At 53.7% G+C, this 27667-nt stretch overlaps 1 protein-coding gene across 1 annotated transcript; it reads left to right on the forward strand.

Moving 5' to 3' along the window:
* The first annotated feature begins 111 nt into the window (after positions 1 to 111).
* Positions 112 to 26187, forward strand: ODAD1 (outer dynein arm docking complex subunit 1). Its single transcript, XM_080644177.1, has 15 exons — positions 112 to 155; positions 732 to 812; positions 1979 to 2078; positions 2270 to 2459; positions 9638 to 9760; positions 10115 to 10228; positions 12396 to 12463; positions 17787 to 17974; positions 18254 to 18388; positions 19261 to 19343; positions 19457 to 19625; positions 22644 to 22807; positions 22904 to 23007; positions 23236 to 23314; positions 23400 to 26187. Exons 1-15 carry the CDS (start codon positions 131 to 133, stop codon positions 23865 to 23867), a joined length of 2091 nt encoding a protein of 696 aa, XP_080500303.1. The 5' UTR covers positions 112 to 130; the 3' UTR covers positions 23868 to 26187.
* The last annotated feature ends 1480 nt before the right edge of the window (positions 26188 to 27667 follow it).

A 27667-nucleotide genomic window follows, 5' to 3' on the forward strand; every position in this document is an offset into this window, starting at 1 on the left:
CCTCGGCCACGCCTTCCAGTTTCCCCTCCCACGACCTCTCCTTGGTCCTGGTCCCTCCCCGGCCGCTGTCCTCAGGCCTCATTGGCCCCTTATCTCCCCAGTAACCAAACCACAACAAGGAGCACCAACGATGGACAGGTTAGGCATTCCAGCAGGTAGGGACTGGGCCTCACTCTGCACAGGGTTCCCTTTCCTCTGTGATTCCTCCCCCCAAACAGCCCGCCTCAGAGGTGTCGAGAGCCTACGGGACCGCCGACTGGCGTGGCTCAGCGGTTGAGCGTCGACCTATGAACCAGGAGATCACGGTTTGATTCCCTGTCAGGACACATGCCTGGGTTGTGGGTTCACTATCCAGTGTGGGGCGTGCAGGAGGCAGCCGGTCAATGATTCTCTCTCATCATTGATGTTTCTATCTCTCTCTCCCTCTCCTCTCTGAAATCAATAAAAATATATTTAAAAAAGAAAGCCTAGGGGACCTGTATCCCTGCCAGAGGCCAGAGTCAGAGCCGCGATGCAAGACAGGATGTAAGAGGCAGGAAGTTGAGAGGAGTGTGGGGAGAGGCCTGAGAGGGGGTCCCCCTCCAATCCATTGGAGGAATTGAGAGTCCGAGAGAGGCCAGAGCTGGTTCTGGGGTCACCTTCTCATTCCTAGTCCCTAGCTCATTGCCCGCCTCCTCCCCACCCTCTCCCGCTCTCTGTCTGAAGGGGTGGGTCCTGTGTCGCCTCTACAGGATACTCACAATCTTTGGCTAAGATGGCTACAATGAGCACCCGCTCCGAGGAAGGAAGCGAGGCCTTCCAGGAAGCACTAGGTAATTCATACGTTCCTTATTCCTCTCATTCTTTTCCTTAGTTTCCCCAGGTTTCGGGTCCTGTGCTGCAGGGCTCTGGGGACAGGGAGGCCTTCCAGGAGCGCCCTCTAGTGGGGGCAGCACATGTGTGAGAATGGAGGGGGAGCTGGGCATAGGTATGGGCAAAGCCTGCAGAGTGGGGTGGGCCAGGCGGACTTCCTGCAGGAGGAGATGTGTGAGTGGGGCCCAGAGTTCCCCAGGATTACCAAGCGGGGAAGGAAGGGGAGAGTTTCAGCAGAGAGAACAGCCTGCAGCTACAGCAGGGTTTCTCAACCTCTGCACTGTTGACACTTGGGCTCAGATAGTCCTTTGTTGTGGGGGCTGCCTCTACCCACTTACACGCCAGGATCACCCTCTGCATCTCCCCCACCCCCACATCGCGGCAATCAAAAATGTCTCCAGACATTGCCAAATGTCCACGAGGGATAGAATCGCTCCAGGTGGAGAACCACTGGGCCGTGGTAGGTGGCGAGCTGGTGGAGGAGACTTGGAGAGTAGGGTAGGGTCAGGTCATGTGGGACCTTGAACACCAGGCTGAGGAGCTAGGATTTGGTCCTGAAGGCGCTGGAGCAAGGAGGAGGCAGGGTCCACTCTGGTTGTAGAAAGGCCCTCTGGGGCTGTGAGGGGAGTCTGGGAGGTGGGGCGGGGGGGAGGCTGGGGTGATGGTCCAAACAGGAAGGGATGAGGCCTGGGCATAGGAGATGGGCTGAGAAGGAGGAGGCGGGAGAATGGGACTGAGGATGGCTGGGCAGTGAAGGTTGAAGGTGAGGGAGGGAGCAAGAATGCAGCCCTGGTTACCTTCCTCAGCTCCCCCACGTTCCAGTCTTGTGTGGTGGGTCCCTGAGGACTACCAGGCCTTCCAGGAGAGCCCTCTAGTGGGTAAAAAGATCTATGCCCAAGCGGGCGAAGGAGTGGGTTTAGTGGGTAAAGTCTCCAGGTCAGCTTGGGGTACAGGGGAGTATGAAGGGATGAGAAAGCTTGAGGCAGTCCTAGAGGGGGGCTGGAGACTGGTCTTCAGTTCAGTTGCAGCTTGTGAAATCCTAAGGGACCCAGGATTCCTAGGTCCTGGGGAGGAAGGGGCCAGGGTCTGGATTCCTGCTGAGTGTCTTGCCTGGCCCCTCCCTCAGTGGATTGGGAGCTGAGCCGACTGCAGCGACAGTACAAAGTGATGGAAGTTGAAAGGCGGGCCTACAGCAAGGAAGTCAACCAGCGCATCAATAAGCAATTGTGAGCCAAGTGCCTGAGTGTGTGTGTGTGTGTGTGTGTGTGTGTGTGTGTGAGGGGGGCGGGCTGTTAAAGAGGCTGGGGGCCGGAATCTTGGGTCCGACGAAGAGGCAGGCCCAGTGTTTCTGGCCCTTATTGATGCTGAGCTCTGCTCCTTGCCGGCCGCCCCCCCCCCCCGCCCCCTCCCTGGGCAGCGAGGAGATCCAGCGCCTACAAGATGTGCGGAACAAGCTGCAGGTGCAGATCGGCATTGCCCAGAGCCAGGTCAAGCGTCTGCGGGACAACGAGAGGCTGGAGAACATGAGCCACCTGCTGAAGTGCCGGGCCCAAGTGCAGGCGGAGGTCAAGGAGCTGCAGGAGCAGACCAGAGCCCTGGACAGGAAGGTGGGTTCTGAGACCAGGCTCTGTGGATCCTACTTAGGGGCCAATGCCTTCACCGCTTTGAGCCTTAGCTTCCTCCTCTGAAAAACTGGGTCATTGAAAGCATGTGCCTGGGAGAGTGGTGCTGGGGCTCTAGGGGGGCATATGGGTGTTTAGGAATGAGCACAGTCCCAAGATGCTCAGGGGGCTGGGCCAGCGAAGGGGAAAGGCCCGCCTTCTGGAGTTGGCGAAACCTGCATTGGAATCCCAGTCCTGCCTCAGCAGAGCTGTGTGCCCACAGGCAAGTGTTCGCCTCTCTGGACCCTAGTTCCTTCATCTGCCAGAAGAGGGTGCTGGTAATGGAGCGAGGTCTAGACAGGTGTCCAACCCCACCTGTCTCAAGGTCTTGCTATTTGACCTTGGACTTTTCTTTCTTTTTTTTTTTTTAATATATTTTATTGATACCCTACAGAGAGGAAGGGAGAGGGATAGAGAGTCAGAAACATCGATGAGAGAGAAACATCGATCAGCCGCCTCCTGCACACCCCCCACTGGGGATGTGCACGCAACCAAGGCACGTGCCCTTGACCGGAATCGAACCCGGGACCTTCCAGCCCGCAGGCCAACGCTCTATCCACTGAGCCAAACCGGCTTCGGTAGACCTTGGACTTTTCGATGCCAGTGTTCTTTCAAGTTTTTATGACCATGATTGGATTCCTACCGAGTCCCTTGCCTGGCCCCGCCCACAGTGGGTTGGGAGCTGAGCTGACGGCAGCGACAGTGCAAAGTGATGGAGGGTGAAAGGGGCCTACAGCAAGGAAGTCCACCAGATGCATGTGGCTATACACATACACACAGATATGTATCTGAAACAAAAATTTAGTCAAATCATGTTTTTTCTATGTGGGATTCATTGTCATTTTTTTTCTACTCTTGACGAAAAAAGTCGCTTGCACCCTGGACTTGTGCTCAGTGGTTAGAACATCGGCCCGAGTACCAAAGGGTCTTGGGTTTGATTCCCGGTCAAGGGCACAGACCTGGGGTATAGGTTTGATCCCTGGTTCCCATCGGGATGAGCGTGGGAGGCAACCAATTGATGTCTCTCTCTCACATCAATGTTTCTCTCACTCTCCTCTCCTCCTTCTTCCCTTCTACTCTCTCTCAAAAGCAATGGGAAAAATATCCCGGGGTGAGGATTAACAACAACCAAAGTGGTTAGGCTGCTAGACTAAGGGATTTCTTGCACAGTTTGGGATCACAAACAGGCGGTTGAAATGTATGTGTCTTGGTGGTTTGCATTCGTTTCCTATTGCTGCTGTAACAAAAGCTATCATCAACTGGATGACTTAAAATGATACACATCACCGGGCCGGCATGGCTTGGTGGTTGACCATCGACCCATGAACCAGGAGGTCACGGTTCGATTCCCGGTCAGGGCATATGCCTAGGTTGTGGGCTCAGTCCCCAGTGTGGAGCGTGCAGGAGGCAGCTGATCAATGATTCTCTCTCATCATTGATGTTTCTATCTCTCTCTCCCTCTCTTTTCCTCTCTGAAATCAAGAAAAATATATTTTAAAAAATCATACACAGCCCTAGCTGGTTTGCGTCAATGGATAGAGCTCGGCCTGCGGACTGAAGGGTCCCAGGTTCGATTCCAACCAAGGGCACATGCCTGGGTTGCGGGCTTGATCCCCAGTAGGGGGTGTGCAGGAGGCACCCAATCAATGATTCTCTCTCATCATTGATATTTCTATCCCTCTCCCTCTCCCTTCCTCTCAAAAAAAAAAAAAATCAGTAAAATGTATTAAAAAACACACACAATTATCTTATGGTGCTTGAGGACAGAAGTCCAAAATGGGCCCCATGGGGCTAAAATCAGGATGTCAGCAGGGCTGTGCTCCCTCTGGAGGCTTCAGGGGAGAATCTGTTTCTTGGCCACCTGCGTCCATTGACACATGGCTCCTTTCTTTACTTCTGTTTGCCGACCACTGGGATTGGGGCTTAATCACAAGGAACAACAACAGCCTGTGATTATTGGAATCCAGAGTCTAGGTCAGTGGTTAGCAAACTCATTAGTCAACAGAGCGGCAAACCGCGGCTCAAGAGCCGCATGTGGCTCGCGAGCCGCAGTTTGCCGACCACTGCCCTAAGCCATCAGTTGGACATCCTTAGTGCTGCTGTGGAGGCGGGAGAGGCTCCAGCCACCGCTGCTGCGCTCGCCAGCCCTAAGCCCGGCTTCTGGCTGAGTGGCGCTCCCCCTGTGGGAGAGCACTGACCACCAGAGGGCAGCTCCTCCGTTGAGCATCTGCCCCCTGGTGGTCAGTGCAATGACCGGTTGTTCTGTCATTTGGTTGATTTGCATATTAGTCTTTTATTATATAGGATATACAGTATATGTATAGTACATACAGGATCTGTGCAGTTTTCTCTGTACAAGAACATTATTAAAAGGAAAAATGATATTAACCACCATAGCCCTAAAGGTGAAACCTAAAACTATAAGATTTCTAGAAGGAACATAAGAGAAAATCTTTGTAAGCTTGGGTTAGGCAAAGGTTTCTTGGATAGAATACCACAAGCATGATCCATAAAGGGACAAATGGACACGTTAGACTCCATAGAATTTTAAAAGTTCTTCTTTTTTCAAAAGGTATTTTGTCCACACTGGAAGAAAATATTTTCAAAGCACATTTATGATTAAAAAACCCCACAACTTGCCCTAGCTGGTTTGGCTCAGTGGATAGAGCATTGGCCTTTGGACTGAAGGGTCACAGGTTTGATTCCAGTCAAAGGCATGTACCTTGGTTGCAGGCTCAATCCCTGGCCCCGGATGCAACCAACTGATGTGTCTCTCTCACATCGATATATCTCTCTCTCTCTGTTTCTCCCCCTCCACTCTCTGTAAAATTAATAGGGAAAATAGGATTAACAAAAAACAGACAAACAAACCAAAAACTTGTATCCAAAATATATTAGGAACTCTCAAACTCAATGTGAAAACAAGCAACCGAGCCCTAACTGGTGTGGCTCAGTGGATAGAGCGTCGGCCTACAGACTGAAGGGTCCCAGGTTCGATTCCAGTCAAGGGCATGTACCTTGGTTGCAGGCACATCTCCAGTAGGGGGTGTGCAGGAGGCAGCTGATGGATGTTTCTCTCTCATCGATGTTTCTAACTCTCTATCCCTCTCCCTTCCTCTCTGTAAAAAATAAATAAAATATATTTAAAAAAAGAAAAGAAAACAAGCAACCCAATAGGAAAAACGGACAAAAGACTTGAACAGACACTTCACCAAATATATACCAGTAAAACTCTAGAAAAAATGCCGAGTAATCTGTAGAGGCAGAAAACGCATGTGGGAGGGGTTGGAGGGGGGCTAAGGAAGGAAGTGGGGGAAGAGGAAGGACAAAGGGGCACAGGGAACCTTTTGCAGGTGATGGATATTTCACTCTGTAGGCAGTTTTATTGTATGTCTTTTATACTCAGCAAAGCTGATCCAAAAAAAAAAATCCCTACCTCACACCACGTAAAAACATAAATTCTTGCCCTAATCAGTTTGGCTCAGTGCCTGCGGACTGAAGTGTCCCAGGTTCGATTCAGGTCAAGGGCATGTACCTTGGTTGTGGGCACATTCCCAGTAGGGGGTGTGCAGGAGGCAGCTGATTGATGTTTCTCTCTCATCGATGTTTCTAACTCTCTATGCCTCTCCCTTCCTCTCTGTAAAAAATCAATAAAATATATTTTAAAAACACACATAAATTCTAGTGTGATTAGGGACCCAAATGTGAAAAGCAAAATTTGAATACTTTTAAAAATTGGAAGAAAGTGTTTTCTAATCTTGGGAAGAATTTCTTGAAAGGGTGGCCCCTAGACTTTCTTTGTTCCTGGAACCTTGATTTTTTAGAATCCCAGAGAAACCTCTAACAGTCAGAGGTGCACTGGGAAACCAGCAATTTTGGGGGGAAATCGCCAGACCCATCTTGGCTGTGCTGAACATACCCTAAGGTGACCCCCCCTGATTGCTGTGAGTCACACGCCTGTATAATCCCTTCCCCTTCAGTTTGGGCAGGACGACCTGAAACTGGCTTCTAGCACAGTGATGGGGTGTCACCCCTTGATTAGGTCATGTTCTATATCACTCACCTTCATAGACTGAAGAGAGACACTTCCCTGCTGGCCTTGGAGAGGACCACATGGCATGGACCTTCCCGGGACTCCTAGAAGCTGAGGACCGCACTCTACAGCCCTGTGGAGCTGAATTCTGCCACCAACCACGGGCGAGTCCCAGCTGAGACCACAGCCCGGCGGACACCTGGATGGCAGCTCTGTAAGAGCCTGAGTAGAGGATAGAGCTGCGCTGTGTCGGACCTCTGACCCATGGAAACTTAGGGATAAGAAGTTTATGTTAATTTGTTGTGCAGATATAGAAAAGAACACTCAGTGTCAAGCTACAGCAATTTAATTCATGAAATCCCTGAATATGTAACCATCAGCCCCCAAGTGCTGTCCCCAGGGGCTCATCCCATTTAAGAAGTTTGGACCAGCCAACCCAGTAAGAGGTCGTGTCCTCACAACCTAGAGACCATTAGAAAATAATATGCGTCCGTGGAAAAACAATCTGTTTCATCCTCCAAAGCCACAGCTACCTGCCTGAGGGATGTCCATGCCCATTGGGCGCTGAAGTCGGACTGGACAAGGCCACTCTCGTCCCTGTTGACGTCTGTGCGGTACTTGCATTCTACAAGATGTAAAACCTTACTGGGATCATTGTAGCTCCCAGTGCAGTTGGAAAAAATGACACAGAGAGAGTTTCTGTGCAATTTGCCCACTTCCTCCCAATGGTAACATTTTGGGGTATTTGATTTCTATCACGGCAACTACCAACAACTGTCTCACACATACAGAAGGCCAAGAGGCATATGACAACATGCTCAAAATCACCCATCATTCCAGAGATGCAAATCAAAACAACAAGGTACCACCTCACACCTGTCGGAATGGCTATCATCAACAAATCAACAAATGACAAGTGCTGGCGAGGATGTGGAGAAAAGGGAACCCTCGTGCACTGCTAGTGGGAATGCAGACTGGTGCAGCCATTAGGGAAAACAGTATGGAGTTTCCTCAAAAAACTAAAAATGGATCTCCCATTGGACCCAGTGATCCCACTTCTAGGACTATATCCCAAGAAACCAGAAACACCAATCAGAAAGAACATATGCACCCCTATGTTCATAGCAGCACAATTTACCATAGCTAAGAGTTGGAAACAGCCTAAGTGCCCATCAGCAGATGAGTGGATTAAAAAACTGTGGTACATCTACACAATGGAATACTACACTGCTATAAAAAAGAAGTCATTCTTACCATTTACAACAGCACGGAGGGACCTGGAGAGCATTATGCCAAGCGAAATAAGCCAGTCGGAGAAAGGTAAGTATCACAGGATCTCCCTCACTTGTGGAATATAGTGAACAACATAAACTGATGAACAAAAACAGATCCTGAGATATAGAAACATCAAACACACCGTCAAACCTCAGAGGGGAGGCAGGGGAGGGGGGACAGGGTGGGGTGTCAGGGGTAAGAGATCAACCAAAGAACGTGTTTGCGTATAAGCATAACCAATGGACACAGACAATAGAGGGGTGAAGGCTGGGGCTGGGGGCCGGCTGGGAGAGGACAATGGAGGGAAAAGGGAACATAGGTAATACTTTTAACAATAAAGAATTTTTTAAAAAATTAAAGAGACAGTTTCACAAAGATGTGACATCATGGAGATAACTACAGCACCAGCTCCTGTTGAGCCGGCGAAGGGCCATGAACTCGTAGTTCCTGTGGTGTCTGACCCGTGTCCGACCCGTGTCCATGTGTTTCCCTCGACAACTGAGCCAGCCCCGTGGTGCCTCCTTGGCGTTGGCTGCAGCGCTTGGGGGCGGGATGACAGAAATGGATTGTCTCTCAGTGCTGGAGGCCGGAAGTCCAAGATCAAGGTGTCGGCAGCATTGGTTTCTGCTGAGGGCTGGGAGGCAGGATCCGGTTCATGCCTCTCCCCCAGCTCTGCGGCTTGCTGGCAGCCTTTGGCGTTCCTTGGCATTGGAAGCATCACCCCCATCTTTGACTATGTGTTCACCTGTCATTCTCCCTGTGCATGTCTGTGTGTGCAAATGTCCCCCCCTTTTTTTATAGACATTTTTATTGATTTCAGAGACAGAAAGAGAGGGAGAGAAACATCAATAATGAGAGAGAATCATCGATCAGCTGCCTCCCCCCTACTGGGGATCCAGCCCGCAACCCAGGCATGTGCCCTTGCCTGGAACCGAACCCGGGACCCCTCAGTCCGCAGGCCAGCGCTCTATCCACTGAGCCAAACCAGCCAGGGCCCAATGTCTCCTTTTTATGAAGACACCAATCCTATTGGATGAGGCCCACCCTCAGGACCTCATTTTAGCTTGAGTACCTCTGAACGATCCTGGCTCCTGCTGAGGTCACATTCCGAGGTCTTGGGGATTAGCCCTTCGACACATGACTTCTGCGGGACACGGGCAACCTAGACTAGCGCACAGCCTTAAGCAGTGCATGAGTTCGCGTCGTCTGCACGTTTTGTTCAGACCTATTCCGTGTCAGGCAGAAAAGAGACAAAAATCGGCCCTCTTGGAGCTTCCAGTCTAGTTGGGGAGACAGCACAGCCCAAGTCAGTGAAGGTGAATAGAGAAGGGAGGACAGCGTGGAAGCCGGGTTCACACAACAGACCCGGGGACTCTGCTGGCAGCAGGGCTGGTTCTCGCCATCTCGGCCTCTCGCCTCCACTCTGTCTGCTGGCCTCGTTGTCCCAGGATGCTCGGTGCGGTGGGGACTGTGACAGCGCAAGTCCTGGAGGCCATCCCCCTAGCTCATGCGTTTCCCCCAAATCCCAGGAAAGGGTGCGGGCTGGCTCTGCTTGGGTCACATGTCCTCCTTGCGGCCAGTCACTGTGACTGTGCAAAGCTGGGTCCTGGGCTGGCAGGGGGGCTTGTTGTGGTTGGAAGCCAGATCCACGTGGAAGGTGGGGGGCTGTCAGCAGAAGGGTAGAGCGGAGGGCTGGGACCACCCGGATGGCAGATGTCAGCCACACTCAGCCACTCGGCCTCCCTCGCATCTCCTTCCTCGGTCTCGGTCTCTCCCACATCCAGGCCGCACACAGGTACCGCCCTCTTCCCTCCAGATCCAGGAGTGGGAGGCCCGGCTCTCTGCCTGTGGCAAGGATCCCAGGGCCTCAGGGGTCGTACTGGACCAGAAGGCCAAGACCCGGAAAAGGATCAAGATCGTGGAAAACCAGCTGGACAGGGTGAGGGTCAGCCTCGTGGCTCTTTTCAGGCCTGACCTCTGGGGTTGGGGGAAGAATGAGCATGGAGTCAAGTTCTGGGAATGGGGGGTGGGGGCCAAGGGGGCCACGCAGATTCCTGGATGCGGGAAGGCCTGGGTGCTGGGCTCCCTGAGGGGGTCAGGAGACAGGATCCTGGAGGGATGGAGGGTCCCCCGGGGAAAGGAGACTGATGCTTGGGCTCTTACGGTGGGGCTGGCCGATGGTCTCAGGACCCCCACATGGGAAGCGGGCTCCCTATCTGAGTGTGGAGGAGGATGGCAGGCCAGGCCTCAGACAGACTCCGGCATCCTGCCCCACACCTGCCCCCAACCCCAGGTCACCTGTCGCTTTGACATCCATCTGGTTCAGAACGCGGCCCTACGGGAGGAGCTGGATCTGCTGCTGGTCCAGAGGAACCACTATCTGAACATAGACCGCAAGCTGCAGAAGGTCAGTGGCCCCTGACCCAGGACCCCCGGCCCGCTGGGGAGGAGGAGAGGCGGAGGGTCATCTGCTTTTTGCTAGCACTCAGGCCTCGGGTACCAAATGGACGAAGCCATAGGCTTACTTTCGTTCAGAGGGAATGAATGGAGACCCAGAAAGCGCTCCAGGACGCCTCTAAACGAGAAAGCAGAGATGTCATTGTGACTATTATCACCCAGGGCAACCGCTGAGCGAGCCAAACCATTTACATCCCCTGGGTTTCTCAATAACCTTTGAAGTCCTTTGAAGAACCCTCCCTCCCTCCCTCCCCTCCCCCTCCCTTCCCTGCAAGAATAGGACAAAGAACTACATCTCCTTCACCAAGACCCATCATTTGCTGCATTTACTCTGTGTAATTATTATCTCTACTGAAAATAGCTTATTTTTATATTGGCCGAACTATTTGAGGGCACACAGCAGACACTGTGTCTCTAAGTTCAGTTTGTATTTCCTAAAAACAAGACCATTTCCTCCCCCTCCCCCACCCCTTTATCCTCACCCAGAGATAAGTTTTTATTGATTTTGATAGAGAGAGGAAGGGAGAGAGAGAGAGAAACATCGATCAGTTGCCTCCCAGATGCACCCCAACCAGGGATCGAACCTGAAACCTTTTTGGTGTACCGGATGATGCTCTAACCAAGTGAGCCACCGGCTGGGGCTTTTTTTTTTTTTTAAATATATTTCATTGATTTTTTACAGAGAGGAAGGGAGAGGGATAGAGAGCCAGAAACATTGATGGGAGAGAAACATCAATCAGCTGCCTCCTGCACACCTCCCGCTGGGGATGTGCCCACAACCAAGGTACATGCCCTTGACCGGAATCGAACCCGGGACCCTTCAGTCCACAGGCCGATGCTCCATTCACTGAGCCAAACCCGTCAGGGCTCCGGCTGGGGCTTTTTTGTCTTTTATGTGGTTACTAGAGGCCCGATGCACGGATTCATGCACTGGTGGGGTCCTTTGGCCTGGCCTGCGCCCTCTCGCAATCCGGGACCCCTCAGGGAATGTTGGATAGCTGGTTTCGGCTCAATCCTCACAGGCCCGATCCAGACAGGAGGGATCCTGATCCTGTGCGTTGAGCATCTGTTCCCTGGTGGTCAGTGCGCGTCATAACAACTGGTCGTTCGGTTGATCGGTCACTTAGGCTTTTATATATATAGATGCTCTTTGTTTGAAATACAGTTAGGCTCATTTGCTCCGGTTGTGTCCACTTCTAGGTTGTATCTCACGCCTATCGTTGTTGGTTTAGTTTTCTCTATGAATATGTAAAGCAGTAACAGGGTTCCCACATCAAGATTACTCCAACAGGCATCCCAGGCCCAAACCATTTCCTCCCCCGTCTTCCCCGTCGTCCCCACCCAGACCCTGTGGTTTCCGGCTATCCGTCCTGGGTTTCTTTTTGCAAAAGTAAATGTGTGTGCATATATATGTATATAATGTATATGTATGCAGTATGTATATGGTTATGTATGTATGTGTGTATGTTTGTGCATTATTATTATTATTTAAAGAATAATTTATTGATTTTTAGAGAGAGAGGAAGGGAGAGAGAGAAACATGGATGTGAGAGCACAACATTGATCTGCTGCCTCCTGCATGCCCCCCACTGGGCATGGAGCCTGCAACCCTGGGCATGTGCCCTGACCGGGAATCTAGCCTGCCACCTTTAGGTGCATGGGGCGATACCCAACCAACTGAGCCACACCGGCCAGGGCTCTGTGTCTTATTAATATACACATGACATACTGTGCACACGCACGTGTGTGTATGTACTAGTATATGTGTGTCTATGTATATTGTATATGCATGAATACATAGGCACATTGTACATGTGTAAAAATATATCATTGCCTCCCTTCTTTCTCCAGAAAGAGCCCTTTTTACTCATAAACTGCAGACACTTCTGTGGAAGCAGAAAACGGACGAGTATGGTCACACGATGAAATTCACACACACAAATGTCTGAGCCGGAGCAGCGGAGGTCGGAGGTCGGAGGTCGGAGGCCCGGGTGCTCAGGCATCCGCGGACTCGATGGCAGCCGCTCATTAGGAAGCTCCGCATTCCCAGGCGCGGGCCTCCGCTTCTCCCGGGAAGCGCGGGCCCTGGGACACTCCGTCTGCTTTGTTCCCTGCAGGAGATGCAGTTCCTGCGGCACACGCTCAGCGCCCTCACCTTCTCCTCCATCTCCGCCTACTCCATCAGGTAGGGCCGCCCAGTCCGGGCTGGGGCGGCGCTCAGTCCACCGCTTTCATCAGGCAGTGGAGGCGAGGGGTGGGGTGGGGGGTGGTTCTGAACCCAGGAAATGGACCATCGGAACCTACATTGTTTTTCCTAAGGCGGCCCTTTCCCTGCGCGGCTCTCCCAGCAGCCTCGGGCGAGGTCCGGCTCCTGGGGGTGTGCGTTCACCTCTTTGCCCCAGTCTGTTCCTTGCTCCTGGCCCGTAGGGACCTAGAGAGAATGACTTGAGATTGCACGTAGCACACACTGCACGGGGCCGGGGACGGCCAAGCATCGGCGAATGGGAGTAATTCTATCGGTTGACAGGCACAGAGCCTCTGGGGCCACCCTCAGGTCACCGCCAGGTCATGAGGCGAGTGCGGCCTGGAGAGCCCGGCACTCTGCTCACCGGCTTCTGTGTCTGTGTCTGTCTCGGGGCCATCATGGGTTCCCTCTCCCACTCCCTCCCCCTCCCCCTTTCCCTCTCCCTCGGACCCTGCTCCTTCTGAGCCTCTGCCCTGGGGTCTGCGTTCACATGGTTTCCTGCCTCTTCTCAAGACCCCGTTTCTACCTTTCCTCCTGCCTTCGGCTCGAGCCCCCCTCTATCTTGTGGTTTCTGGGAGGTGTCAGGAGGCACAAACTTGCCCGCTTGCTTTATTTATTTATTTATTTATTTATTTATTTATTTATTTAAAATGTATCTTTATCGACTTCAGAGAGGGAGAGAGAAACATCAATGAGGAGAGAGAATCATCCATGGGCTGCCTCCTGCACGCCCCCTACTGGGGATGGAGCCTGCAACCCTGGTGTGTGCCCTGATTGGGAACTGAACCGTGACCTCCTGGTGCATAGGTGGACACTCAACCACTGAGCTCTTTGGCTAATCTCTTCCCGCCCCCCCCCACTTCCCTCTGAAATTCGTAGGTCTGTTGCATGCTTCAATGTCTCTGGACCTATTTTGTTAGTTTATTTTGTTCATTAGATTCCACATATGAGTGAGATCATGTGATACCTGTCTTTCTCTGACTGGCTTATTTTACTAAGTATAATGCTCTCCATGACCCTCCAAGCTGTCTCAAAGGGTGAGAGATCCTTCTTTTTTACTGCTGCATAGTATTCACAGATTTTTTTTTTAAAATATGTTTTATTGACATTTTACAGAGAGGAAGGGAGAGGGATAGAGAGCTAGAAACATCGATGAGAGAGAAACATTGATCAGCTGCCTCCTGCACACCCCCCACTGGGGATGTGCCCGCAACCAAGGTACATGCCCTTGACCGGAATCGAACCCGGGACCCTTCAGTCCGTAGGCCGACGCTCTATCCACTGAGCCAAACCGGTTTCGGCACCACAGATTTTTTTTTTTTAAATATATTTTATTGATTTTTTACAGAGAGGAAGGAAGAGGGATAGAAAGTTAGAAACATCGATGAGAGAGAAACATTGATCAGCTGCCTCCTGCACACCCCCCACTGGGGATGTGCCCGCAACCAAGTCACATGCCCTTGACCGGAATCGAACCTAGGACCCTCCAGTCTGCAGGCCGACGCTCTATCCACTGAGCCAAACCGGTTTTGGCCACAGATTTTTTTTTATCCACTCATCTACTGATGGGCACTTGGGCTACTTCCAGATCTTAGCTATTGTAAATAGCGCTGCTATGAACATAGGGGTGCATATATTCTTTTTGATTAATGTTTCGGGATTCTTAGGATATATTCCTAGAAGTGGGATCACTGGGTCAAATGGCAGTTCCATTTTTAATTTTTTTAAATATTTTTTTTATTGATTTCAGAGAGGAAAGGAGAGAGAGAGAGAGAGAGAGAGAGAGAGACACCAATGATGAAAGAGAACCACTGGGGACCCAGCCCATAACCTGGGTGTGTGCCCCCGACCGGAATAGAACCCAGGACCCTTCAGTGCCCAGGCCGAGGCTCTATCCACTGAGCCAAACTGGCTAGGGCCTGTGGTAATCCTTTTCACGTCCCGCGTGGTTCAGGGTTCCAAGTTCAGGGTTCAGGTTCTGGAGAAGGCCGCACACAAATGAAAAGAGACTAGAAAAGCATTAATTTGGGAATATTGGGGGCCAGGCGGGAGTCCACCTCTAGGGGGAGGACTACCACCCGCTCTGGCTTTGCTATCCCTTTTGTTAACGTTATGGGATACACCCATATCCTTTAGGCAGGAAATTCCAATAATAGCCAATCAGCAAGAATTTACATAAGAGTAACAGGTGGAGGCTGCTTCAACTACCAATGTCTCAACTAAACAATGAGTGATTAGCTCCGACCTTTCAGAGCAATTAAGGTTGACCAGCCTCCCGGATTCCCTTTCCACATCTCTCTATTAGTGGGACAATGGTCGGTTTCGGCAAGGGCCATTTTTAAGTTTTTGAGGAAACGCCATACTGTTCTCCACAGTGGCTACACCAGTCTGCATTCCCACCAGCAGTGCACGAGGGTTCCCTTTTCTCCACACCCTCGCCAGCACCTGTCGTTTGTTGATGTGTTGATGGTAGCCGTTCTGACAGGGGTGAGGCGGCATCTCCTTGTCATTTTCAGTTGCATTTCTGTGATGATCAGGGACCTTGAGCATCCCTTCATGCGCCTCTTAGCCATTTTCCGTCCTCTTTGAGGAAATGTCTATTTGGGTCTTTTGCCCATTTTTTAACTGGGGTTGTTTGTCTTCCTTTTGTTAAGTTGTATCAGTTCTCTATCTAGTTTGGAAGTTAACCCCTTATTGGATATGTCATTGGCAAATATGTGGAGCATGACCTGTGGCTTCTCTCTACGTACTTGTCCTTCCAGCTTCTGGTCCCATTCTTAGCATTTCCCAATGAACTTCCCGAGGGAGAGAGTGTGACTGGCCGGCTCATCTTTCCCGTGGGCCCATAGGTGATACCTGCTGGCCTGTCTGTGCATGGCCAGGGCCCAGGCTCCACCGCCCTCCCCTTCTGATGGCCCCAGGCAGCCCTGCTGGGTCAAGGACCGGGTGGTTTCAGCTAGAAGGCGGACAGGTGTCATCACCGACACTTCCTGTCAGACAGGCGGCGTGTCCAGTGCTTCCTAACAGGGTGGCCTGGGCCAGTCACTTCCCCTCTCTGAGCCTCCCCTGTGATATGGCAGTCATGATGGTGCCTGCCTCACCGGATGGTGTAGAGCTCCCCTTGCAGGGCCTGGATCTCAGGTGGTCGGGTTCCCTCTCCCCTGCCCCTCTGTTGGCATGGAGCCCAAGGCACAGAAAGAGCTGAGAGTCATGATCTCTGAGGCGCTGCCACTGGAGGCAAGAGGGGTCACCGGGCTGGGGCTGGGGCTGGGGGTGCCCGGGAGCCTTCCCGAGGAGGGGTGACCCGAGTAAGCCTTCAAGGACTTTGAACGGAGCATGAAGCTGGTGCTCTGGGTAAAGGCAACCGAAGTTGGCAAAGGTGTGGAGGTGGGAACTGAACGGCCCATGAGCAGGGACCCGAGCGGACTGGCCTGCTGGTCTCCCCACCTACCCCTCTGACTTTGACCCTGTGGCCTGTGAAGTATGACCGGGGCACTGTGCATGCACAGATGGCTGCGCTACATTTAAAAGTCTAGCAGGTACGTCCTGGCCGGGGAGCTCAGTTGGTTAGAGCATCGTCCCGGTACACCAAGGTTGTGGGTTTGACCTCCGGTCAGGGCACGTACAAGAAGCAACCAAGGAATGCATAAACAAGTGGAACAACAAATCAATGTTTCTCTCTCTCACATAAATAAATTTTTATTTTTTTAAATATATTTTTGATTTCAGAGAGGAAGGGAGGAGAGAGAGAGAGAGATAGAAACATCAATGATGAGAGAGCATCATTGATTGCCTGCCTCCTACACGCCTCCTACTGGGGATGAAGCTCTCAACTGGGGCATGTGCCTTTGACCAGAATCGAACCCGGGACCTTTCAGTCCTCAGGCTGATGCTCTATCCACTGAGCCAAACGAGCCAGGGCTAAATAAATAAATTTTTAAAAAGCAGCTTAGGCCGAAACCGGTTTGGCTCAGTGGATAGAGCGTCGGCCTGCGGACTGAAGGGTCCCGGGTTCGATTCCGGTCAAGGGCATGTACCTTGGTTGCAGGCACATCCCCAGTGGGGGGTGTGCAGGAGGCAGCTGATCGATGTTTCTCTCTCATCGATGTTTCTAGCTCTCTATCCCTCTCCCTTCCTCTCTGTAAAATATCAATAAAATATATTAAAAAAAAAAAAAAAGCAGCTTAGAAGCTACATTTTCAGATGTGCAGCCAGGGGAGGCTCAGTGAGTGAGGCTTCTAGGGTCCCCAGAGTCCTAACAGGGCGTGTGCACAAGTTACCTACATGCATATAGGACCCTTATATTTCCAACCACACGCCCCCTCCCCCCTACCACACTCCAGCACACTGACCCCATCACCTGTCTGTCCCCTTCGTGGCCTGAGTGTCTAACTGTGCCACGGAGGCCAGCCTGCCTCCTCCTTCCTTTGCGCTCCCCCCACCCCCCCATTGCCAGGCGCCGCGCAATAACGCCCGCCTCCCGGGTGCCCCTGCGCACTGTTAGCCAAAGAGGAGGTTCAGGCTGTAATAAAGAACAGGAAGCTTTTATCTGAGCAAAAGGATTGCAATCAGGGAGACGCAGGTTCAGGCAGCAACTCAGTGGCTCTGGAGAGAACAAAGAAGGGCAGGTTTGCACCTCAAGGCAGAAGCCACAAAGCTCATTCTCCCACGCAGAGGAGGCGGGCGCGCTGGGTTCACAGCGCTCGCTCGGAGGGGAGGAGACCAATCCATATACCCGGTAGTCCAGCAGCAGCTGTTGCGCCAGGACGGCTATGGCTCCAGGCTGTCTAAGGCTGGGCCATGGACTGCCTTTAGCAACAGGCTTAGCAACTTAATAGCCGCTCTGCGGACTGAGGCAGATGCGCCCCGCCCCACTCCCTACCAGCCTCAGAGCTAACATAAGGGGCTCCCTGAGCAATGCCCGTTCCATTCACTTTACTGTTTCCATGATCAGCTTGTGGGCAAGGCCGTCAGCACCTTACCAGGCCTAGCACCCCGAGGCCCTGACTCCTGACCCACCTCTAGCACCTAGAAAGTTTTCTGTCGTTTGTGATCTCAGGGTAACAGCAAACTGAGTCTAACCCATCCCTGGGGCCCCTGGTTGACCCCGCCCATCCCTGCGACCCCTGGTTGAACCCACCCCTCTCTGGAAAACCCGGGTTGACCCTGCCCCATCCACCCCCCAACCCCACACTGCACCCACCCACCCATCCCTGGGACCCCAAGTTGATTCTAATCTCCCTGACCCGACTGACCTGCCCAGGGCGGAGGCGAAGACCAAGATGAGCATGCTTCGGGAGCGGGCCGACAAGGAGGGGGCCCAGAACGAGACGGAGGTGCAGACCTTGCAGCGGCAGATAGCGCACCTGGACCAGCTGCACCGCTTCCTCCAGCTCAAGAACCACGACCGGCAACCGGATCCGGTCGTCCTGGAGAAGCGCGAGAAACGCGGTGAGGCCGGCCGCCCCCTCTGCACCCCACCGGCCGGGCCGCGGAGAGGGGCGAGCGCCAGTCTCCAGGTCTCAGGGCGCAGGGCTGGGGCCTGCCTGCAGGGGGCGCTGGGGAGCGCAGAGGTCTGGCGGCCCCGCCCTCGTAGCCGGTGGCGGAGCGGGGGGGGGGGCGCGGGAGGGGGGGGGCGCGGGAGGGGCAGGGGCCCGGGCTCATCTTCAAGGGGCCGTCGGGGCTAGTGGAAGCCCGGGACGCCCACCTTCCCTGCCCCTGTGCCCCCAGCCCGGGAGGTGGCCGAGGGCCTGCGGAAGACCTCGCAGGAGAAGCTGGTGTTGCGGTACGAGGACACCCTGAATAAACTGTCCCAGCTGACGGGGGAGAGCGACCCGGAGCTGCTGGTGGACAAGTACCTGGAGAGTGAGTGCCTGCGCCGCCGGGAGGGGGCGAGGCGCGGCCCGCGCTCCGTCAGCTGCACACTGCTCCGTCCTGGTCACCGAGGGCCCTGGGGGACCCTCCGCCTGCGGGGAGGGGCGGGCGCTTCCACACGCCTCCTCCTTCGGCCGCCTCTGCGCCCTCCCCCGTCTCTCTCCTCTTGCTTCTGCCTGTCTCCCTCTCTTCTGCATCTCTGTTCCTTCCGTGTCTGTATCGTTGTCTTTTTTGTTTTGTTTTTTTGTGTGTTAAATAGATTTTTATTGATTTCAGAGAAGAAAGGAGAGGGAGAGAGAGAGAGAGAAACATCAACGATGAGAGAGAATCATTGATCGGCTGCCTCCTGCACTCCCCCCAATTGGGGTGGAGCCCGCAACCCGGGCATGTGCCCTTGACCAGGATCCAACCTGGAGCCCCGACGCTCGATCCAGGGAGCCAAACCAGCGAGGGCTGTGTGGCGGCTGTCTCTTTGTTTCTGTGGGATTTCTCTGGGCTTGCCTGTCTCCTGCCTCCCCCATGCCCCTTCCCCTCTCCTCCCTGCTCCTGGGCCTGGGAATCGCTCTCCAAACCTCCCCCTTCACCTGCTTCTCCCTGGTGTCCCCGCTGCTGTCTGTCTCCCTCACTTCTACGTGTCCGTGTCTCTTTGAGTCTTTGTGACTCTCTCTGTCGCTCTTCCTCTCGCTCTGACTTTCTGTTTGCTTCTCTGTGTCCCCTTTCTCTGCCTGTTTCTCTCCGTCTCGCCTCTGTGCTGGCTTTCTCAGCACCTCTCTCTCTGTCCCGTGCGCCGCTCTCCGCTTCTGGTTTTGTATCTTCCGCGCGTCTCTGACTCTTGTGTCCTCGGCCCCGCCTTCCCCGCCCAGTGGAGGAGCGCAACTTCGCTGAGTTCAACTTCATCAACGAGCAGAACTCGGAGCTAGAGCGTCTGCGGGAGGAGATCCGGGGGGTGAGTAAGACCCGCGTGCGTCCTGAGTCCTCACCCCTGGCCTTGGCCCCTGCCCCGCCTCAGCGGGCAGCCCCTCTGCCGCTGCCGGGCCCAGCTTCGCCCTCGCCTCGCAGATGCGGGAGGCCATGAAGAGTGCGCGCACTGGCGACGCAGCCCGCCTGTCGCTGAAAGAGGAGCATCAGGCTTCGGTGCTGCAGCACATAGGAGAGGTGCGCGCTGAGGCCGACATTCTCGAGGCCCGCGCCCAGAAACTGCGGGAGCAGGTGGAGAAGTTCAAGGCAGGTGAGCACCGGCCCCACCTCTTCATCTGGGCGGATGCGATGAGCATGGGGAGGGGCCAGGCCTCTTGCTGGCCATTTGGAGATTTCCAGGAGTTACTTTGTGCACTCACTCATTCACCGCCTATCAGTCATCCATCCATCCATCCATCCACCAGTATTGATCCATCCATCCATCATCCACCCATCTAGTATCCATCCATCCATCCATACATCCAGTATTCATCCATCCATCTAGTATTGATCCATCCATCCATCCATCCATCCATCCATCATCCACCCATCTAGTATCCATCCATCCATCATCCATCCATCTAGTATTGATCCATCCATCCATCTAGTATCCATCCATCCATCCATCTAGTATCCATCCATCCATCCATCCATCTAGTATTCATCCATCCATCATCCATCCATCTAGTATTGATCCATCCATCCATCTAGTATCCATCCATCCATCCATCCATCCATCTAGTATCCATCCATCTATCCATCCATCCATCCATATACCAGTATTGATCCATCCATCCATCATCCATCCATCCATCCGTCTAGTATTCATCCATCCATCCATCATCCATCTAGTATCCATCCTTCCATCCATCCATTCAGTATTCATCCATCCATCCATCCAGTATTCATCCACCTATCCATCATCCATCTAGTATCCATCCATCCATCCATCCATTCAGTATTCATCCATCCATCCATCCAGTATTCATCCACCTATCCATCCATCCAGTATCCATCCATCCATCCATCCATCCAGTATTCATCCATCCATCCATCCATCCAGTATCCATCCATCCATCCATCCATCCATCCATCCAGTATTCATCCATCTATCCATCATCCATCTAGTATCCATCCATCCATCCATCCATCCATCCAGTATTCATCCATCTATCCATCATCCATCTAGTATCCATCCATCCATCCATCCAGTATTCATCCACCCATCCATCCACCCATTTATCCATCCATCATCCATCTAGTATCCATCCATCCATCCACCCATCCATCCATCCGCTACTCATCCTTCTAGTGTAGAGCACTCAAGAGCAGGCTGCCTGGGTTTGAATCCCAGCTCCACCATTTGTGGGCCTTGGTGTGTGGCTTCCTCTGTGGGATCCTCTGGAAATGTTGCGTCTACTTTGGAGGGTGGCCACGAGAATTAGATGGGGTGACGGGTGGAAAGCTAAAGCTGGAGAGAGACAGAAAGGTGGCAGCGGTGATGCGGAGCAAGCAGGAAAGCCACCTCCTGGCGCACAGTAGGAGCTCAAGTAGTGGCAGACCCACCTTTCCTGTGCTGAGTGATGAGACCTGCTGGGAGTGGCTGGGCAGAGCCTGACATGGACACCCTGGGCACATGGAAGCAAGAGTGGGCCCCAACTCAGAGTGGAGTATGGGGCCATCGTTTTGGGGGCCCACACAGAATAAAACTGTGGGGACCCTTGCTAACAATTTGCCAAGGATTTCAAGGTGGCAACAGGGGAGCATCAGACCCAGTGCAGGGCCTTCTGAGCAGAGGGCCCCACGCCAAGGCTCAGGGGGCACACCCAGGCCACGGCTCTGTGGGGTGCCAGAGGAGGCTCCCTGGAAGCAGGGATGCTTGGGGCTGACCTGGAAGGATGAGCATTTAGCTGAAAAGCTGGGAGGGGGTGCTCCCTACGGGGGGCGGGGCAGGGCCTAGAGGTGCATTCGTGGCACCGGGTTCTCAGTGCAGAGGGGGGAATGCAGGGTGCAGCTGGGGGTGGACAAGGGCCTGGTCCTGAAAGGACGCCAGGCTGAGGCGCTTCCTGGAGGTGCTGGGGGGGGGGGGTCGTGGAGGGTTGTGAGTAAGAGAGGAGGTGGGCAGGGAGGTTAGGGGAGGAGAGTGGGGAGGAGGGGCACACGTATGAGATTGAAGGGCGGTGGGGACAAGGGACAGGTACGCTGGGGCTGGCCTGGTGAGGGTGAGGGCCCTCCCTGAGATGGGGAGCCGGGGAGAAGGAGTGCGGCGGGGCGGACCCTGAGCTCAGTGTGGGCTGGGGGTGCTCAGGCAGGGACCCCCAGGAGGAAACTGTCCGCATGAGCCTGGAGCTCAGGGTGAGGAGACACAGGGACGGCTGGTGGGGATGCCGTATGGCTGGGTGCGGACTTTTTAAAAATCCTCACCTGAGGATTTTAGGGGTTTTGTTGTTGTTTTTAAATTGATTATCAGAGAGAGACAGGGGCATCGATTGGTTGCCTCTCATACACGCCCTGACCAGGGATCAAACTACAACCTTTTAAAAAATATGATCTCAGAGGGGGAAAGGGAGTGGGAGAGAGAGGTAGAAACATCTCATCAATGATGAGAGAGAATCATCGATTGGTTGCCTCCTGCACGCCCCACACTGGGAATCAAGCCTGCAACCCGGGCCTGTGCCCTGACTGGGAATCAAACCATAACCTGCTGGTTCATAGGTCAATGCGCAACCTTGCCGGCCGGCCGGGCTCAAACTTGCAACCTCGTGGTGTGTGGGACGGTGCTTTAACCACGGGGCCACCCGGCCAGGGCTGGTGCAGACTTTTGCGGCCGTGGCTGCGGTGCCTTCATTAACAACAGCAGTTAACTAAGGGAACATAGCAGGCCCCGCCCCGCCAGTCCTCTGAGTGGGTCATGACAATGGCTCGCCGAGGGTCTCGGGCACCTGGATATGAAAACAAAGCCAGCGGGTGTTTCTCCGGGAGAGGCCCTGAGCTGCGGAACTGCGGAACCGGATGGGGGTTGGGCCGTCTACTGAGCTGTGGGGGTCTCCCAGGGAAGGTGCCTTCAGCTTGTCCCTGCCTCCCTCACCGTCCGCCTTCCGTGGTCCCCAGCCCTGTGCTGGTGGACAGCGATGCCCTCCCACTGCCCGGTGTCTGCCCTTGGGGACATCTTCGAGCCTTGCTCGCCGTCTCCACAGGACGGGGCAGTGGGGACTTGGGGGAAGGAGAAGGCTGGCCCCAGCGGGCACCGGGTTCGACAGCCAATCTCTCCCCCACCCCCCGCCCCCAGCCATCCAGCAGCTCTTCACCAAGGCCCACTGCGACAACACCATCATCAACGACCTCCTGGGGGTCAAGACCTACATGCGAGACCGCGACATCGGCCTCTTCCTGGGCCTCATCGAGAAGCGGCTGGTGGAGCTGCTGACGGTGCAGGCCTACCAGGACGCCCAGGTGGGAGGCAGGGCTGGAGGGGGGGCGCAGGGAGCCCGAGCCCTGGAGGCCGGGGCGCCGGGTGGGCCTGGGCTGACCACCGGCTCCTCCCTCCAGAGCTACACCACGTCCAGTTTGGCGGTCGCAGCCCTCACGGTGCTGGGCCAGAGCCCCGAGGACCTCCCCAAGAAGGTGGCCCCGCCCCAGCTCCCTGACAACCTGTGAGCACAGGGCGGGAGGGGGAGGGGCCAAACGGCAAGCAGCGGTCTGGGGGAGGGGCTCTTTGGGACCAGAGGGAGGCTGTGGCTCTGGGGGAGTAGTCGATGGAGTGGGCAGTTTGGGGACCAGAGGAGAGAGGGCCCTCCCGCCGGCAGAGCGCGGCTACGGGTGAGCCGTCAGCCCAGTGTGGGTGCAGAATGCAGTCCCTTCCTGCCGCTCCCCTCCTTTAGGGAAGAACCCCCAGGCTTTGAGGCCAGAGAAGACTACCCTCTGAGCAAGGAGGAGCTGCTGAGCTACGTGATGAAGTCGGTGAGAACTGAGAGCGGGCAGCCTGGGCGGGGGTGGGGGCAGGGCTCAGCCCTCCTGGGGCCTCACTCCCCCCCCCCCCCCGCAGATGGAGGCCCGGGAGCAGGCGCGGGAGCAGCACCTGAAGGAGCTGATGGAGATGGCGAAGAAGATGGACAGCAGCCCGTCCCTCACCCTCACGGCGACCCAGAGGGCCAGCTCGGGAACACCCCTGGCCATCTCCAGGAGCCCGAGCCTTGGCCCCGGGTCGGTCTTGAGCCACAAGACGAATGGCATCCTGGTGTCCAGCCGAGCCACCAGCTCCAATGTTGGCCACGTCACCTTTGGTGACCCCAGTGCCGTCGGCTCCGCCAGCCTCAGCCACGTCTCGACGGGAGGCCGTGTCGCCTTCAAACCCATCAGCTCCAGCAGCTACCTGGGGTCCACCGGGTACCTGGAGTCCAGCGGAGGCCCCGAAAGCTTGGGCGGCCTGCCAAGCAAGGGCACTGGGTCCGAATCGAGCCCTGGCCCCGCCTCCAGCGTTGGCCCAGGCTCCATGGAGAGCAAAGAGTCCTGAAGCAGCAGCTGGGCACCTAAGCCCCTCCCCGCTCTCTGCAGGCCGTCTGAGTGTTTCTGCCCCCTATTGCCAACCCCCCTTGTCCCTGTGACTCCATCTTTCTCTCCCAGCTCCACCTCTGCCCGCACAGCTGTCCCCATCCCCCTCCTGTGTCCCTGTGCCCATTGCCATCGTCTCTTCCTCACCTCCTCTCTGCCTCCTGGTTTCTCTCTGTTCCCCGCCCTGCTTTCCCCTCTGTCTCCCAGTCTCCAGTTCTCAGTGGTTTCCCATTCACGGGTGTCTGTCTCCTCTCACGTCCGTCTCCCCATCTCTGCCGGCTTCTCTGGTTCTCCTCCCACCTCCTGTTTCTGCTTCCCCGTTTCTAGTTCCTCCTCATCTCCATCCCCCAGGCTCCCCTGGCCGAGGTCCCTGTCTCAGTAGCTCCTTATTCCTTGCCCTTCCCGTGAGCCCCCAGTACTGACCCTGAGGAAAGAATCGGGGCAGAAAGTTCAGGAAATAAAGGGCAGAGCCCAACTTTACCCCAGCCTGGTCACAAGTGTCTGTGCGAGAGAGGAATCTAGAGACACGGCTGTTTCTTGAGCTCCAGCCCAGGGGGAAACTTATGGCCCCACTCATTCATTCATTCATTCATTCATTCATTCATTCATTTTGTTGAGGCCTCCACATTTCAGGCTCTCCTGAGAACTGGGCACTGTATCAGTCAGGATAGGCTGTTATGCTGCAGTAACAAACAACCCCAGGATCTCAGTGGCTTAACGCAACAAAGGTTTATTACTGGCCAGTGTTGGTGGCCTATTGGGGGTCAGCTCAGGGCTCTGCTCCACCCATCCTGGTGTCCCAGGCAGATGGAACAGCACCTGTCTGGAGGGTTGCCAATCGCAGTCGCTGGGAAAGAGAAAACGGCAAAGCTGCCATGACTTCTCACTCTCCGGCCTGGATACAACACATATCATTTCCGCTCACATGTATTGACCCCAGCGGGTCATGTGACCACACAGCTCCAAAGGGTGGTGGGAAGTGCAGTCTGGAAGGAGAGGAAAATGGATGTTTGTGGAGGCCCTGTGCCTGCCCTCGGTCACAGATAAAGTAGATTGTGTCCCTTTGCCTGCTATGGGGCGGGTTTGGGAGTGAGGATTCCAACGTCACAGATAATGCTTTCCTGCCATTGGCAGATGTCCTGTCACACATTTTTTATTTTTATTTATTTTTAAAATATATTTTATTGATTTTCCACAGAGAGGGAGAGATAGTTAGAAACATCGATGAGAGAGAAACATCAATCAGCTGCCTCCTGCACACCCCCTACTGGGGATGTGCCTGCAACCAAGGTACATGCCCTTGACCGGAATCGAACCTGGGACCCCTCAGTCCGCAGGCTGACGCTCTATCCACTGAGCCAAACCAGTCAGGGCTGTCACACATTTTTTAAAAATAGTTTTGATTTTTAGAGAGAGAGGAAGGGAGAAACATCGATGTGGTAGAGAAACATCAATTGGTTGCCTCCTGCACCCCCCCTTCTCCATTGGGGTTAAGCCTGTAACCCGGGCATGTGCCCTGGCTGGGACCGAACTGGCAACCTTTCAGCGCACCAGACACCCAACCAACAGCGACACTGGCCAGGACACCCTGTCAACATGTAATGCAACCAAGTCAAAACAGAGAATCCACCCCCCTCCTCCCCAATCCAGGAAGGTGATACTCTGGGTCCCCTTCCCCTCAAATGGGTTGATAACAGCCCATACCTCCGAGGAATTTTTTTGAAAATGAAAAGAATCGGTACATGTAAAGCCTGAGAATGGCGTGCAGTCAATGCTAACACGTCTGTGATTCTGAATGTGACGACAACAAATTGAAAATTAAGCAGTGTTTCCTCACCTGTCAGACAATCGGGTTGCCCTCTCCCTTCACCTGACCCTCCGACCGGGTGAGGCTTACCCAGTGGTCTGCCAGTAAATGCGTAACAATGGGCTCTTCGGGGGAAAAGTCCTGACTTGTAGTGTGGACCCGTTTCTGTGGTGTAACTATAGCCATCTCCCATTCATTTTGTTCCACATGAAGACTTGCATTTTCAAACCGGAGGTCGGGAACACCATCCTATATAATAAAAGCCTAATGTGCTAAGTGTCTAACTGTTCATTTGACCATTTGTCCAGTCACTATGACATGCACTGAGCCAGGGGGCAGATGCTCAGACCAGTAGGTTAGCTTGCTGCTAGGGTCTGGCCAATCAGGGACTGAGCGAGATGGGCTGGACATGCCCTGGAGCCAACATCTCACGGTCCTGCGGTCCCACCCCGGCCTCTAAAATATTTCTTCTCATTAATTTCAATGTGCACGAATCCGTGCACCGGGCCTCAATTTAATTTACATATACAGTGTAAGAAAACAGCTGACCCATGCAATGCAATCTTATTGGCAAAAATGGAGAAAAGGCTGAAACTGGTTTGGCTCAGTGGATAGAGCATCAGCCTGAAGACTGAAGGGTCCCGGGTTTGATTCTGATCACGGGCACGTACCTTGGTTGCAGGCACATCCCCAGTGGGAGGTGTGCAGGAGGCAGCTGATCGATGTTTCTCTCTCATCCATGTTTCTCTCTATCCCTCTCCCTTCCTCTCTGTAAAATATCAATAAAATATATTTTTAAAAATGGAGAAAAGGCTGAATTAAATTATACTCAATAGAAGTAAAACCTGGAGTATTTCGTGATTTCCCCAGGAAGGAGGCTGACACTGGCACTGCGACACGCAAGCTGTGTGGCCTTCGATGAGTGTCTTCACCTCTCTGAGCTCAGTTCCTCTTTCGGAAATCAGAGCTGGCAGTAAATCCTGAGAAATATCACCGGGGGCGTGGTCTGGGCACCAACCCTTTTTCCATGGTCAGTTGTGAGCAGGGATGATCTAGGACAGTGGAAACACCATCTTGTCTTCTCAGTGGAGACTCAGAAATCTAGCCGGCATTTAGAAATAGAAATAGAATAAAAAAGCATGATGCAGGACAGGGTGGTATTTCACGAAACTATGTTGTTGATGTGAAATGATTTCTGGATGTTCCTCAGGAAAGTTTGGAAGCCACTGGTCGAGGGCTCCCAGCTTCGTACACTGATTTCCAGATAACTGACCCTTCACCTCGGGGAGTAACTCCCTTTGTCCTTAAGCAAACATTTCGCGCTGGCCTACAGCAATCCGACGCCAGGTGGCGCCCGTGTCCCGCTGTGAGCGGGTTCTGCTGTCTTCAGACTGTCTCTGAAGATGTGCTTTTTCCTGAAAATTCCTTATAAATGGGATCATACAATCCTCGTTTGTGCAAAATACTCTTGTATGGGTCATATGTGGATCGCACAATCCAACGATTCCACTTCGACAGATTCCATCAGGAGACCCACTCAATGCAAAGGCACTTCGAGCAGCAGTGTCTGCAGTGAGCTACACAAGGCTCTCTTACGTGAACTTAAAAACCCACAGGGCAGCGAAAAAGAACAAGTAACACCTGCACCCCCTGGGTTCATCTTTCTTTCTCTGAATGAAGCAAGATACAGAAATATCAGCCAAAACAGAAAATACGATATTCGGGGATTTAAGCACAGACGGTGAATACAAAGATGAGCAAGGGAACGGATAATCTAAAATGTAAGACAGTGGCTTCCTCTTGGGGGTCAGGGGGCATCACCTGTAAGGACCAGAAAGAACTGCCTGGCATTTCATGATAAACGTGTGTAGACATGGATGGTGGGGGTGTGGCCACCACCTTATTGACTTTTAACTGTGTGTACATTTTCATACGCTTTTGGTAGTCACATTTCC

This window comes from Plecotus auritus (genome assembly GCF_963455305.1).
Source record: "Plecotus auritus genome assembly, chromosome: 10".
Taxonomy (NCBI): Eukaryota; Metazoa; Chordata; class Mammalia; order Chiroptera; family Vespertilionidae; genus Plecotus; species Plecotus auritus.

Excerpts from the sequence above, each read along its gene's own strand:
- ODAD1 (XM_080644177.1), top strand. The coding sequence starts at position 131 with ATGGACAGGTTAGGCATTCCAGCAG. Across the intron at positions 10,229-12,395 it reads TAGACCGCAAGCTGCAGAAG|GAGATGCAGTTCCTGCGGCA; the intron begins GTCAGTGGCCCC and ends TGTTCCCTGCAG. Across the intron at positions 23,008-23,235 it reads CCCCAGCTCCCTGACAACCT|GGAAGAACCCCCAGGCTTTG; the intron begins GTGAGCACAGGG and ends CCCCTCCTTTAG.